Below are 16,311 nucleotides of genomic sequence, written 5' to 3' on the forward strand. Positions count from 1 at the left end.
CTAAATATGAGACTAATACAGCTGGCTACAGTACTTTTCAAAACAACTTACATATAATTTTTTTAGAAACACGTGTCAACTTGGACAGCCATTGTACACTGTGTTGAGGGACATACCCTTACATACGTTGGCGAGCAAGCATGCACTCAACTAATTTTTTTTTCACCGATGAGGGCGTGACAGGGGAATCCCCGAATATCCAGACCAACCAAGCAGCCCAGGGAGTCACAGCGTGAATAATTACCATCAGCCTGAACGCACCGTTCTGCTCCGACGCCATGATGGAAAATACGGGAGTTCTCGCGTTTTTGCACCAATTGTTCACTGATATCAGTTAATTGATATATTTCCACAGCATTCGGTAAGTACGGAGCCCGAGATCTTAGAATCGTATCCCATACTCATGTATAGATGCAACAAGTAGTCTGTGTCCTTTTTGACATTTGATTAACACTTAACAGAACAGCATAGCACAGGTACTGAGGTAGGGCAAACCCTTCGCAAAGTACATACACTGTACCTGTGCATGTATTGCTGCGCAGTTTTGAACCACAATGCGTCAGTGTCGATGACAGCCATGTAACTGCGGTTTCATCACCACATTAAAAGTTACTGTGTTATATTACCATCCAAATAACATTGTCAGCATAACAACAGTACTTTCTACGCTTCGCGTAAAACAGGTGTTTGTTAAAAGAAGAGGTATGTGGTGATTTGAGTTAATGAAGGTTGATAAGATATTGAAAGGGTGTCGACGGCACACAGGCGCTCGTAGGTTAGACAGAGTCTAGCTGATCGATCGATCGATCCCGGTGCTCTGCTCTGCATTTAGCTCTCTAAACCCGGACACACCTACGTTCTATTATGAGACTGCAGAGCACCGAGTGCGCGATCGATTGTTCAAGCTGACTGACTACCCAGCCCGTAAGCACTTGTGGTCGACTCTGCGATTTTCATGGTGACTCCTGGTTTTAATTCTTGATTCAAAAGGCAATTATTTAAAGTTTTCTCGATAAAAGTTTGAGCAAACGTTTAACGTTGCCGTTTTGAGGCACATACTAAGTTAAAGGGTAGCTGTAACCTTTTATGATCTTTGTGCTGATTTGTTTTGTATGTCAGTTGCGATTTCATGTTCTACTCGTCAAGGCATACTGTGTACACCTGCACCAACTATTTAGCTTGTCAAGACAGTGTCTATTCGTGTAAAATGCATTGTCATTGTTCACATTGAATTTGAGTCTGGACCAGTGTTCACTTGTCAACAATAACAAAGCAGTGTAGAGGCTGAATACTGTGTCCCTCAACTTGCTTTGCGGGATTGAAACATGAAAGTAGTGAGCTGACAGGTAGAACGTTCCTCGGGGACACATATGATATTCAGACTCTCAAATTTTTACATTTGTCTTCTGAAATACTACTTGTTGGGCTTCATTTGAAAGCTCTTGGTGTAAGAAAAATTTCACTAGCTTAGCTTTTGGAAATTAGAAAATTTTATTTTTCTCCATACGAGTTAACATAGGAAATGCGGCCATTTTGAATTTTAAATATCCATAAATCTTTGGTTATTTGATTCTCTAGTACCAAATTTGCATGCTGACCCCCGATTTTTATTCTTGATTTTGAAAAAGAATGTTAAAAGATTCCTTAAGTACAGTTTGAGCAAAAGTTTAAGTCTTTCACTTTCAAGGTACGTACTACCTTAAAAACAATACAGTAGAAAATTTATCAATAGTCACAACTACTGGCCTGTTGAGATCTCCCACTCCCTGTACTGGACAGATGTACTGGTAGCTTTGGCAGCAAATGGAATGTCAACACAGTAATTATTTTAAATTGTAGTTTTACACAGGGGCCCCATTGAGGTCCCTCTGGAACTGTGGTTTACAAGGAAATCTAAATGAAACAGAAACCTATAGCGTAATGTTACAAATGTGACCATTAAATTTTGGAAGGAGGTGGTCAAACATGGGCGTAAAATATCCACAATACAACATTTTCCAAAGAAAATTTTGAAGCAAACTATAGGCTGGAGGAAAAATATTCTCATGGTCAGATTTTGTCAAATTTTGTTAAAGTTTGAAATGCGACACAAAACATTTGTATGCCCATGTCATGACCATCCCCATCAAAGATCAAATGGTCCGTTGGCATTTTGGAGTGATGACAATATCAAAGTTATAAAGTTTTATAATGTTTTCATGACCACATTTTAAACAGTGCCCTCATCAGAGCTCTCTCATTTGTGGCTCCACAACTTTGGAATTCCTTCATTTATAAACCATTTGATATTCGACAAGCATCCAGTGTGAACAGATCTGTGCAGATATTAAAAGACCCATTTATTTGTCAAGTCATGTACCATACACCAACTCAACCATGCCTCTGAGAAAATTAAACGTGGCTTGTTGATTTTAGTGTGTTTTAAATGTTTTTCATAAATTTGTTTGATTGATCGATCAGTGTAACAATAGTATCAAAATTACACACAAAGAGACTCTGTAATATGAACATAACAATAACAGGATATTGTGTCATTCAAGGGTCAAAGGTCAGGGCTTGTCAATTTAGGAATGGCATCACCTGTCTATTGACAGTGTTGATGAATGGCATATAAACACAAAGTTCATCTGTTTCAAATGGTATGCACGTCAAAAATAATATTCTGCCAGTCCTGATAGGCTAAATGCATAATAAATGTTCAAGGTCATTAATAATGTATTTGATATTGAAATTCAAGTTACTTCACCAAGCAGATACATGTACACTCAACTTTGTCAAAAGTTCCAGACTATTTGTGAATAAAAGGTCTGTTACCTAACAGTAATGTTTAAGTGACTAGCAATGGAAAAGTTTTAGGTGCACAGGAAATTTACTGTACTAGGTGAAAGGTCACTTCTTCCATCATGTTTGCATTGTGGGTTTGTATTGGTTGCCTTTCACAACGACCCTTGACCCATATACAGATCACTTGAAGTGTTTTTATAGTACCACACCTTTGTCGTATATGACACATAAACTATTGGCATGCATACATGTACATGTACATGTACAAATGATTAATTTTCTCTCCAATGATTGCAATGTTGAGCTTGAGACTGAAATTAAATCATGACAAATATGAACACATTGTATTTACCGGGTATGTGACATATTAAATCATGAAAAAACACAATTTCAATGTTAAAGCCCCTTAAGCTGTATCTTTATCCACTTTACTCACCACAAAAATACCTTCCAATCTTTGAAGGTATGTTTTGGATTCCTGTTAATATATATACTAAGGGACCGTTCAATTTTTACGGCCCGGGGGGGGGGGGTCATCTAATTTTTTTTGTCTGACAAAGGGGGGGGGGTCATCTTTTTTCACGAAAAATGCAGGGGGGTCTATATTTTGTTGAACACCGGCGACAAGATTTTGCCCCCCCCCCCCCCAGGCCGTAAAAACTGAACGGTCCCTAAGCTATGTTGTCTTTGAAAATGTCACTATTAAAATCCTTGGTGATGGATTTGGTTGATTAAATTCAGGCACTTAATGTTTACATTTTGCTAGGGCCATATTTGGGTTGCTACTCTTAAATTTAGTTGTTGAGATCTAAGATGTGCATTCCTCGCCAACGTTTCAACCACGTTCTGTGGTCACACCTTCTGTAAGCATTTATACATAAGTTGTGTTTAATTTCACACCATCTTATCAAAAAGAATATGCTAACAGATTCATGTAATAGGGCTTTAACCCTTTGAGTGCTGTAATTTTTCCCGCCAAAATTTTAGTGCAACATTTTACCAATTTTTATTGATTTTTCTGTAATTTTTTTTATGATTTTGGACCAAATGGACATTGTATTCCGTTGGCAACATTTTTTTATCAATTTTTTTGCAAAAATCTGAAAAAAAATTGACTGGGGTACATTTTATAAACACAACAAAAATTGACTTTGGTGCTCATTGCTCAAAGGGTTAATGGGAGAATGTTCTTGCCGTAGAATATTATGTACGGTATGTACAAAACATAAATACTTAAAGAATGGATGTTAAGACTGAAAAATAATTTACCCATGCTATATTTACGACACTTTGACAATATGTTGAGGGGCAGGCATGCTTGTATTTATTTGCCATTTATATAATAAATAGTTCAAGGCAGAAAAGTCACAATTTTACACCATAGCTATTACGTAGGGAGATGGCTCAGTATTCTACAGATGTGATAAATGTGAGCTTATGGTCATATTTCTTGGGAAAATAACTTAAAAGTCTTTAAATTTGAAGTTAGTGTTCATGGCTTTATTTCAAGGGGTGAAAATTATGGGAAAAAATGGTGTTCACTGTTGTATTTTGTAATAGCATTACTTTTGTATACTGTTGGAGTTAACACCAGAAAAGAGGTCAGGTTAAATTAAATTTGTGAAATACAGGCGACTACCGGTAAATTTCTTTATATTGTTGTCAAGTACAGGGATACACATATTTTTGTGTAGCAGTGGCCGTACATATCTCAGAGCGAGATCTATGTCGTTTTAGTAAAAATTAAGTAGCAAATTATAAAGTTGTCATCTAATTGATTATTGCCTTTATGATATAGCAACAGCCAAACAAGTACATACTACCAGTTTAGTAGTTGTACTAGATAACTAAATATGTACCGGTACATACTTTACTCCTAGCTACATAAGTAGTTCTAGGCTAAACAGCCAAACATGTGCTATTACCAGCTAGTAGTTATACTACCGTAAATGGTCAAATTGATACAGCATTGTTGAAATTATGAGCAGTTTGGAATTTATCAACTTTATCGTTATGAAGTAAGATGCATACATATATTATGCTGTCTTTTGTAGACAGTATTTTACCAGTATGTGCAGAAGCAATCTTGAATTTTTTGGATCAGGTCAAAAGTCATTTGATTTTTGGAAATTAAACTGTTACACACAAGTTTACATGGAAACCATTCTTGTATCTCTGTTTTCAGGGCTCTTCGAATGTGTACTTTTTTGTGATAATGCAACATATGGGACGTCTTGTGCTTCACAGTTTCAACTCTGCTTGGCAGGGCTGTGTGTTACCGGCATTATATGGCCTCCCACGCCGGTAACACACAGCCCTGCCATGCAAAGCTAAGTTTCAACCAAGTTGAACTGATAGAGACATTCAAACTTGACAGGATAAAGGATGAGATGTTTGGTGGAAAGGGGCTGGTGCACTGGGAACAAGGGGTATAGAGAGGGTTATTTATAAAGTGTTAGAGAGTGTTATGTGCACAGTATACATGTACATGTACATCACAGCCAAATAAATGCGTCAGGTCTTATGGCTGTATGTCCTGACAAGAGAAAAGTGAATTTTATATTTTGTTTTAAGTTCTAAAATGCATGGGTTTTTTTTTCTGCAGTTTCAGACATACAAGACAAGAATCTACTTTGCAACGAGAGAGGTAAGATGGCTGGAGGAAGGGGTCCTTATGACTATGACATTGCGCCAGATATAATTTCTGTGCACAGTCAGGATAGTGCAATTGTATTGGTAGATGATTACAGAGAAGGGGCAGAGGGAAGTGAAGATGGTCCAGGTAGAGTGCAAGATCATAGCGGCCACTACATGGAGCCTGCACCACACCAAGAAATCCAGCAGATGGATTTGCACATGGCAGTATACCAGGTGCTGCTGCCGATAATAATACAGGCACTATGAGCAGTGGTTATCACACTGGCCCATCACATGCTGCAGTACCTTGTGAAAATGATGTCCATTCAAATGATGTGCGGTCATTCGATACTGAAGAGAGGACAATGCCACAATCTGACCAAATGCCTGAAATGCCAGCAGGCACTGATGGTCGGCAACCTCACCTTCAACCTGTGTGTCCAACTCAAAGTCAACTTCAACAGCGACAACAGCCGGGAGAAATCAATTGCTCTGTGATAAAAAACTGTCTCTTCTTCCTTATTTACTTGAACAGCGTAGACAATGTGACTTTTACAAGGCCAATAATGACTCAGCCGCATATAGACAATCTCACTCTCAATATAGGATGCCAAATGCTCCACATCAACCACACCATGCTGACAGATCACAAGGAGATATACAGCACCACCACCATCCCCAGCCAGGACAAGCAATACAGCATCACCATCAGCAGTTTCATATGCCAGACAGGGCTATGACTGATTTCGAAAGGTCATCGTCTGATCCTTCTCTGGGATCAAGCTCCACAGACATTGAAATGTTGCCTCTGGGACACTGCAGCAGTGAAATACAGGAAGTGTTGCCACAAGGTTTGAATTTTTGCCAACCTGGCCATCAATTTGTGTGCCTACAACAAAGGGGCTTTTACCAGCGCAACAGGACAGAGAATATCGACGAGACGGAGCAAAGGAGGATAAACCTGAGAGCCATGGTCCAACTCCAGGACAAAGTCAATATTTACTTGAACAGTGTAGACAACATGACTTTTGCAATGCCCATAGTGACTCATCTTTATGTGGACAAGCTGAGACATTGTATAATAGGACTTTTAATTCTCAGTGTAGTATGCCAAATGCTCCACATCAACCACACCACCACCATCCCCAGCCAGGACAAGCAATACAGCATCACCATCAGCAGTTTCATATGCCAGACAGGGCTATGACTGATTTCGAAAGGTCATCGTCTGATCCTTCTCTGGGATTCAGCTCCACAGACATTGAAATGGGGCCTCTGAGACACTCCAGCGGTGACAGACAAGAAGAATTGCCGCAAGACTTTCCTCAGCAGAGGCTGCAAGATGAAAGGCGTGAAATGCAGACTTTCTACCATTATACGCAGAATCCTGACCTGCAAGAATACATTAATCCTGGTTTGACCGATGCACAAGACAATGAGTCCCTCTTTCGTAAGCACAACAGCGATTCACGTAAAAGTTATTGTCAAGTGATAATAACTTCGAATACTGACAGTTCCACAGAGCATCTCAGTTCACATGTGAATTATTCACATTCAGCCTTCTCACATGAAACCCCAGTGAGGCCTGACGATGTTGATCAGTCCAATGAAACAATGAGAGTAGGTCGGACGTCACCTATTGCAGGAGAACAAAGCCATGGGCAGCGGACGCCAATCATAGAACCTTCAATCAAAGAGTATCATACTGGTAGGTCACCAGGTTTGGAGTCTTCATCCGTAACAAGTGACAAGCCAAGTTACAATGATGGTTCAAGGTGCCTATCTCTAGATGATGATACTGAAAGTCTGCGTGACATAGAACGTCCATCACACAATGAGGCAACCAGACCTCTCATGGATGAACATCACTTGAGTAAAAGTAGTGCAAACAGGTCAACACCAGATACGTCAACTTCAAGCAAAAATATGGGACAACAGCATGCACAGAAAACCTGTTGCCATGGCAACAATTCCTTGACTTGCTCGGTTGCATCACATCAGCTGGGGCACAAACAACATCAATGGCCGAAAGTAGTGGGTGATAAGTTAAAGAAGCTTTTCTCGAGAAAACACAGCAAGGGTGAAGCCTGTGGTAAAGCCAAGCCAAACACAGGGAAATGGAAAGGGAATGGAGTGGCCACAGCTTCTACAAGTGTCAGGGGAACGGCCCCAAAGTGTCAGAGTATTGGGGTAATGGTTGAGTGTGATCAGCCCTCTTCAGTGCCATCCCACGTTCTGAGGAGAAGATTAAATCGATCAATTTCTTCTGCTTATGAGCATGGATCTAGGCCAAGATGCAGGACTACTCCGTATCAGGAGGGTTTATCTAAACCTGTCCGCATTTTCATCACATACGCACTGTCACAGAAGGAATACGCCAGGCAACTGGCAGCCATATTGAGGAGCAACAACTTTGAGGTTAATCTTGACCTCACCAAAGACTGCTATCAGGAGGAGGAGTTTGATAAATTTTCCCAAGACAAATATGGATGGAGGAGCAGTATTTATAACTCGGTAAGTTCCAGTTAGGCAAAAACTATGATGCCTTTAGTCTGTTGTCTAAAGGTAGAATGTACCTTAGTGATATTCAGACTGTTTTAACTTTTATAATATTCTTTTTTTTCCTACCACTTGTGGGGGGCTCATTTTTGAATTAAATAAAGTTTTCATTGGCTTAGTTTTGTAAAATGAGGAATTGTTTTTTTCCCAATATATAACAAAGCAATGGTGGCCATTTTTGATTTTGAGATGTTGGTAAATATTGGGTAATTTGTTTCTCTAGTACCAAGTTTTGCAGGGTGATCCCCTATTTTTATTCTTGATTTCGAAAAACAATACACTGTAGTTGAAATTTTGCTTTAGGAAAGTTTGAGCAAAAGTTGAAGTCTTTCATTTTGAGACATGAAGTGAACTACCGTACCTTCAGCCTTTTCCTGCCAAGTTCATATTTCACCATCAGGTCAAGTTTGTTAAAACTAGTGAAGCACAGTCTGTCCCATTTGGTGCATTTTAACAAAAAATTGAACGTTTGAAGGCCTCAGAAATCACAGATACTGTAAACATTGATTTTTGTGGACTAAAGCTGTTGGAACAGACCAAGCCAAGTGAGTGGAAATGCCGTACGTATGGTTTTGGCTCAATACTGCTTTTCACTGAGTTGGCTGATGGGGAAGTGATACTGTCTGGCAGAGAAAGGATTAAAGGGCATGTGATGTTGGTTGTTTCTTCTTCATATTCATTATGTGAATCCCTCATAAGCAATTATCATTATTTTGTTTTAGAAAAGTTGAACTCAAAAAGATGTTTTCTGCGATGCAAATAAGCAGCTTCCCTGTTTAACCTGGCCAACCTCTACAAACATATAATCTCTTTAGAGGGATAGTACTGTGGAGAGTAAAGAGCTGAAAAATTTAATCCAAGTCAATCATTGTGGTAATTTTGAGTTTACAGTGAAAACATCAAAACATTGAGTAAGAATGAGAGATCTTAATTTGCATATATGCATCCATCATCTCTCTATCTTCAGACACAAACTCTCTTATGGTGTGTCTGAGATTTCACCAAAAGTAAACGATCTTTTGCTGTTCCAGTTGTCAAAACTGATTATTACCCCAAGTCTCTGTAGAAACTGCTAATGGTCAATAGGTTCAATCATATTTTTTGTAGACACAAAACCTGCATGGTACGTGCCAACTGATGACTTCTGCTAACACAACATTTTTTTTAACCTTTGACTACCATGGTTTGGCCCAGACAGATCGTTGTCAATGGTGATATTGTTGGCTATTCACAGGGAATGTGAGGAGAAATAATTAAATGACCCCCTTCATCATTAATTACATATCTTTCACTTCCTGTTTAGGCAGTAGCTACGTACATTGTACCGGTAGAAGTGTTATAATATTTCTGGTGTGATAATATCAGCCATTTTACCCTCATGTGAAAGCAAGTTTTTTTCTGTTTGTGCCATTGAACAAAATATTCAACGTCGGATATTTTTCCCACACATGGAAAATTCCTTTAGAAAAAAAAAACTCATGAAAAATTTATCTGCACAAGAGAGTAAAATGAGTGAGCAAACAGGGTCAAATGAAATTTTGCTCAACTAATTTCTCTCTAGTTCAGCAGGCAGTTGTTTAATGTAGACTATCAACAGGTTATTTTAGTGGTGTTGTCTGCATTTAAGGTGTTATGTGCTTCGAAAGTGAAAGACTTAAACTTTTGCTCAAACTTTCCTCAAGGAACCTTTAAACAATACTCTTTCAAAATGAAGAACAGAAATGGGTCACCGTGCAAATTTTGGTACTAGAGAAAAAAAATTACCCAAGATTTACTGATATTTGAAATTCAAAATGGCTGCTATCCCTGTGTTAACTCTATGCAGAAAAAATACAATTTTTGACTTTTGAAAAAGTAAGGTGGTAAAAATGTTTCTTTCACCAATAGCTTTAAACTGTGTCCTGCGATGGCACTTCTTGGAATTTTGGAATGTCAAACAAAGAAAAGATAGCTGGATCGACCCTTTTTTGGTCTTCACACCCTCCTGAAAAAATCTAGACAGTGCACCACCTTAGTATGACAGAAATATTAGCATATCTGTATGACAGACAATGTCAGTGAATCTATAGGATGACATACCGGTATATGTATGTGTAAAGTTCTGAAAGGTGACCTCGACATCTTGCCACTTGTCAAAATCACCTCTGCATGTAAACCATCCTCTTCTGTCACCATTGTGTTGACAGTCTGATCTTGTGAGCTCAAAGAATATGGTACTAGTATCTCATCATGTAATTGTAAGAGACTACGGTGGAAAAATACACTAGAAAGGCTGTGTCCTAATCATGGTAACTTTTTGTCATTGATACAGAGTTCATACATCATCGTTCTGTGTTCAAGGGACTACTGCCAAGAAGCTCAGTGTAAAGAGTATGAGTTGGAAGCAACTTGTCTGAGCACAAGGTAGGAAAGCACAATCTTTTTTTGGGGGGGGGGGAGGTTTTCAGGGGGGATGATGGTGATTACTGAAACTAGCATGGCAAATTAAACCCCCATTGCATTTCACTTTGAACCCACCCCAGACCCTTAAAGTTTGGAAGTGCAAAAATCTGACGCAATAATTGTATTTTAACTCGATCTTCAACATGACTCATGGCTGAGGTAATATATTGAAATTTTAAGGCACAATGTACTGCAGTGATATTTATTTGTCATGCATGTTTTAAAAATTGAATTTTTTTACAGCCACTGAAATGAAACCTTACATTGCCCATTGCACACGTACATGTACATGTATAGACGTCATAATTTTCTCTTCCAAAGGGTGAAAAATTATTTATTTTATATATATATATATATATATATATATATATATATATATATATATATATTTATAACATATTCATGTACATTTATCATATAGGTTGTCATAAAGATACCACACAATGCGCATATTAGACTTTCAGTTATAAAACTAGGAGAATTCAATAAAGTTCTTTGTTCTAGCCTTGCAAATCTGGTATGCGTTTATTGCTCTTGTCAAAAAATTTGACAGATATATTGTGATTGATTGTAGCTTTACAGTGTAGGGTCAAATTTATGTATGAACTTTTGTGAGATTAGAGTCGGGGGATTTTGATATTTGCTGGCCTGTTCCCCACCGTAGTTTTGACGCAAACCAGTACTTATAGTCACAATGGTGAGTATTGAACTGTTCACAGAGAGTTGCTGTGAACAGATTAAATTAAATGAGGAATATCGTAAACCCAGTGATTTAGTGCACTTGTAGATGCAAAGTCTCCCCTTACCTAGCACAAACAAAAGAAGTTCAAATAAACTGTATTTGTTATGATTATGTTTTTGTTTGCACATGTCTGATATTTATGGCATTGTGAATACACCATTGGTCACCACAAGCCTGAATTTAGGTCATGTAAAACTTGTACTTTTTACATTAAGAAGTTTCTAAATGTTTACTTCACAGATTGAACTTAACTCTGTCATACTCTGAAAGAATGTTTATGGTCAGATACATCAACTCTGCAGAATCTTGCCCATTCAAACACCAGAGAATGTATACAGTGTATGTATATGTCAAAGGAATAGTGTGCGTGAAATGACACCTGACACCAATACTGGCACCACATTTAATATTATAGGTTACTTTCATATGCCTATCTTGTCTTTAACATTTGCTTTAACTTCAATTGACCATGCAAAAACCATTAGATTTTCTGAGGGGATCTTTCTTATAGTTAAAAAATGAGCCCTCTAAGAATTAATTCATTGATAACGTGAAGGTGGAATGTACCAGTGGGATGGTTATAACACAGGAAAAGCAGGCAAGTTTTCTTTTAAACATTTACTTGACTTAGCATGCCAATCATGATCTCTCTTCTCATCACACAGTTGGTTCTACTGTCAGATGGAGACAGACTTCCACTTGCGGAGGGGGAGTTTCATTCCGGTACTGTCACCAAGATGTGATACATCCTGCGTGCCTTCCTTCCTGAAGACCTGCATACTGGATTGGCCGTGTGATATGGACAAAGAGGATCGCCTCCTGCGGAGGCTGACCAACAGAAGCACAGCACCAAAGCTGGGTGCTCCACTGCCGATACTGGAAATTACTTTCAACATCAGTGGAGTGAAGGACAGCGATGTCAGCCGTACTTCTGCCAACGATGATGCCCGGTCATTTCTCATTTAGAAACTTTGAAAGGATAGGGAAAAAAATACAAACCAAGCATACATGTGTGCTGATATTGAGACAAGTGACTTTTAACAAGTATCATCAATGACATCATCTGTAAAGTGGTGCTTGTGCCAACATCACTGATGACATCATTAGGATAGGGGTACTTGTGACAGCATCACTGATGACATCATTAGGATAGGGGTACTGTGACAGCATCACTGATGACATCATTAGGATAGGGGTACTTGTGACAGCATCACTGATGACATCATCTGTACAGTGATACTTGTGACAGCATCACTGATGACATCATTAGGATAGGGGTACTTGCGACAGCATCACTGATGACATCATCTGTACAGTAATACTTGTGACAGCATCACTGATGAGATCACTAAAACAGTGGGTACAATGTACTTTCTACGGTGTCTCTGATGACATCATTAGCGTAGGGGTACTTGTGACAGCATTATTTCTAATGACATCATTAGCACAATGGAAGTTGTGACATGGTAAAAAGTATACCACTTGTGTGACAAACTCAAACACGTTTGATGACTTTTTTTGCTAATTTTGTTGTTAATATAGTTATATTAATTACAGTTTCTTGTTCTACTCTGCGCAGCATGTTGCGATATACAATGTTCAGCTCAGTCTGTATATGTACATGTGTAGACTTCATTAATAGTGTTTACAGGTTAATTTCAGTCAGGACTAGAATTCCAATTACAATAACGTTGCATTTTGTAAAAACAGATGTTGTGTTGACGAGCTAAATAGTTGTTTCAATATTCTATTGGGCCCTAGGACGAGAACTTGAAATTGACATAGAAAACAAATTAATATGGTGAAAAGTCATCAAAAGTTAACCACACCAGTGCGCACCAATACACTGACAGATATCAAAAATTGAGAAAGTACCCCTTTTCTTACACCTGCCACAGGTGCATATACTGTCTTTCTAGTAACTATAAACGTAATATACCCAATTCCTATGAGCATACAAAGTTGTAAACTCAGATACCATATTGTGCTTTAAACATTTCATTGGTAAATGCTCCTCAAAGTGTTGTCATCAAATTATTTTTTTGTTCAGAAATACCACAGGGGATAGCTTGTATTTGCTGAGTGTTAGATAGCATGTATACAACAGTGGTACCTTAAATATTTTAATTTTGTCAAGAAAGATGGTGTGTATGTAATTTTTCTAAATCAGCTGTCTACATTAGCCTGTACTAGCTCGCTCTTTCTTAAGAAAATATTTTCATCCCTTCATCCCATTTTTGTGTATGTAGCAGTCTAAGATTGCACAGGGGAACAGTGGACTTTGGTCAAGCCATGGTTGTGAGAGGGTTGAGAATATCTACAGTGATAGGGTGGAGTGTGTCAAATTATAACGTACCATAAGTTCAAGTCTTTCAGTTTCTACTTTAGTGCATGAGGACACTTGATAGCCAATTAGATTTCATACAAATCCCTTATTGTGTATCATTAGCTGTAACATTTCAGGTATATTTGAGTACCTTTGTTCTGACTGACGTGAGAAAGTTTGTTGTGCTGACAGAAAGTGATTACACATTGTGTGAATTGGTATGCAGCGCTGATGCAGAAAATATATAGTAGAAACTCTTAACCCTTTGACAACTATGGTCTAGCCTAGGCCCCATGTTTACCAATTGTATGCGTGGATCTGTTTGCACGGAAATCGGGTGAACAGGTCACACGAACTCACAGTTACACTGACGATATCATACACTCATTCAAAGGTTTTTGAAGTAGCTTTTGCTTTGTACCGGTAAATAGTGATTCTTCAACATACCGGTATATGCCATGACTTCAGTGTGACCATACCTACACGTACAGCTATAACAGTGTTAGCCCCACACTTCAAAACAGCAACACCTGCTATAAATTTACCTACATGTATTGGCCACCGATTCCAAGATTTTCCAGCTACAAATATTTCCCAAGCCGTCGCTTGATCAAGAATGTTTACAGTCTCAAGGTTAATATGCATTAGATCAAGTTCTTTCAGTTACAGGTGTATACTTACAAGTATACAATCTATGTGCGTGAACTGTTGGAAATTTGATTTATAGCATGTGTTTGTGTATGTGAGAGAGAGAGAGAGAGAGAGAGAGAGAGAGAGAGAGATAAATTAGGATGGGGCAAGCTGTGCCCAGCAGTATTACAGAATTTTAGAATGTTATTTTCCAAAACCCAAGTCATCCAATTTTCATGGTGACACATTCATGTTCTTTTAAGAGTACTTTGATCCATGGTTATTTTTGTAAATGTAAAATATTTCAAGAATTGAAGTAGGATCAGAATGGCGCAAATCTCACCAATACCACCTTGATTTTAAAATTATGAGTTGTGAATTATGTAATTAGCATACAGCTGTACAGAGTTGATTTGAAAGTGTATCAGTGTTGACATTTCAATAAAAGGCTGACAACATTGAGTTTAAAATACCATGGTTGCTGTGCTTCAATGTCCGACTTACAAAGACCATCAAGATTGGGTATCAGCACTGCAGCAGACACAGCATACACCTGAACCCAGGAGTGAGAAAAATTGATCGATTCGAGGTCTGCGTGCCCCCAAAAATGAAATGAATAAATCAGACGTTGGTTTGTTTGAAGTCCTCACACACCAAATTCACCTATTAATTATTAGCAAAATCACAGATACATGACCCCTACATTCCAGGAAGGTCCATAGCAGAAGCAAAGAAAAATCACCACAAATGCAGGCAGCAGGGCTTCATTTAAATATAACTTAGTGTGTGGTGTGTACATGACTTGCAGTTCAATACACTAAATGGCTCGTTTTTCATCGACTATTGTTCGCATGATCATAGAACCATGGACCTTTTGACCCTACTGCTATCCTAGCACGCAGCAGTGTAGATTGTGTATTCAAAATGAATACATCGTCTTTTTTTTTGCAAGTTACTTCCTCTCTTGCCCATTTGGCTGTACAGTTCAGGTGACTGACCATACAAATGGAATACTGATAAGAATTACCTTCCCGTTCTCAGACTTATGGGTGTGGTGAAAAGCTTACTGCAAGAGCAAGATTACAGTTTGGAGCTAAAAAGAAATGTATTTTCTCACACAAAGACACAGGCTTGTACGGTAAATGTTAAAAACCAGCTTACAACTTTATTATTTTTTTTAATATGTACATATAAACAAAACATCAAATTTACAAATCTGCAAAAGCAATTAAAACTGAAACAATTTATCAAAAGACTTTGGATCAGGCTTTCAAATTTTCACCCAGTGCTCTTACAGGCTGTGTTGTACGAGGGCGCTCCTAGCCCTGGGAGCAAAGGTTAAAAAATTGTTATTGCCCATGTGCTGAATAAGATCCGCCCCAATTATGGACCACAGTTGATTAACCAAACTGTTGAAGTGGGAAGCTTATATAGTGCATAAAAATTCATATTTGGATTTTTTTTTTCACTATGACATCGAAAGATCTGTGGAGTCAGTAAAATCTTTGCAACATTTTTTTCCAAAATGGTTGAGTGAATCTGTCAAACATACCAATAACACACTGCAAAAACATTCTCTACACTCCAAGAGATAGTATAAAATGTCTACTGAGCTATGAAAAGATGATGGGTGCACAGATTCAGATGAGCTTTTAACTGATCTTGAAAGTGATGAAGAATATTAACAACAATTACTTTACAATGTAGCTTCTGGCAAAATAATTTTTGTCTTCATGGATTACAAGATTTCAAGCATGTATACATTGGTGTGCAAATGTACATTGACTTGCCATGGACACACTGACTTGCCACCATTTGTGAGTTTTCTTTGATACAACAAACTTTTACACATCTACTGGTACAGAGTTGATGCAAAGTCATTCCTGACCATAACTGTCTCAAAGAATTCAGAAATTTTCAGGTTCAGAGAAGAAAAAAAATTCTGTGCAGTGGGCAAGATTGTTTCAAACTTAGGTTGGAAGGTTGTTAATTTTTTTCTTATAATTTTTTTCTTTGTTTTTTAAAGTTAATGTGCAAAATGCCTTTTGTACTGAATTTTTTTCCTTACATTAAGTAGTAACATGTAACAAATAGATTTTCACATGTGGCTCCTTTTGTTTTTGTTTTCGTACAAGGATATGTGGCATATATGAGTTTTTGTGTTCATGCAGTGTTCACCATGAGCACTATG

General features: G+C 38.1%; 1 protein-coding gene across 1 annotated transcript; it reads left to right on the forward strand.

The window, feature by feature from the left end:
* The first annotated feature begins 246 nt into the window (after positions 1-246).
* Positions 247-14,590, forward strand: LOC139131422 (uncharacterized). The gene is made up of 4 exons (XM_070697459.1): positions 247-361; positions 5,390-7,935; positions 10,292-10,383; positions 11,830-14,590. The coding sequence occupies exons 2-4, from the start codon at positions 6,529-6,531 to the stop codon at positions 12,128-12,130; spliced, it is 1,800 nt and encodes a 599-aa protein (XP_070553560.1). The 5' UTR covers positions 247-361; positions 5,390-6,528; the 3' UTR covers positions 12,131-14,590.
* Positions 14,591-16,311: the final 1,721 nt, after the last annotated feature.

This window comes from Ptychodera flava, chromosome 1, assembly GCF_041260155.1.
Source record: "Ptychodera flava strain L36383 chromosome 1, AS_Pfla_20210202, whole genome shotgun sequence".
NCBI classification, from domain to species: domain Eukaryota; kingdom Metazoa; phylum Hemichordata; class Enteropneusta; family Ptychoderidae; genus Ptychodera; species Ptychodera flava.

Coding starts and splice junctions, on each gene's coding strand:
- LOC139131422 (XM_070697459.1), top strand. CDS start 6,529: ATGCCAAATGCTCCACATCAACCACACCACCACCATCCCCAGCCAGGA. Junction 7,936..10,291: donor GGAGCAGTATTTATAACTCG/GTAAGTTCCAGT, acceptor TCATTGATACAG/AGTTCATACATCATCGTTCT. Junction 10,384..11,829: donor GCAACTTGTCTGAGCACAAG/GTAGGAAAGCAC, acceptor CTCATCACACAG/TTGGTTCTACTGTCAGATGG.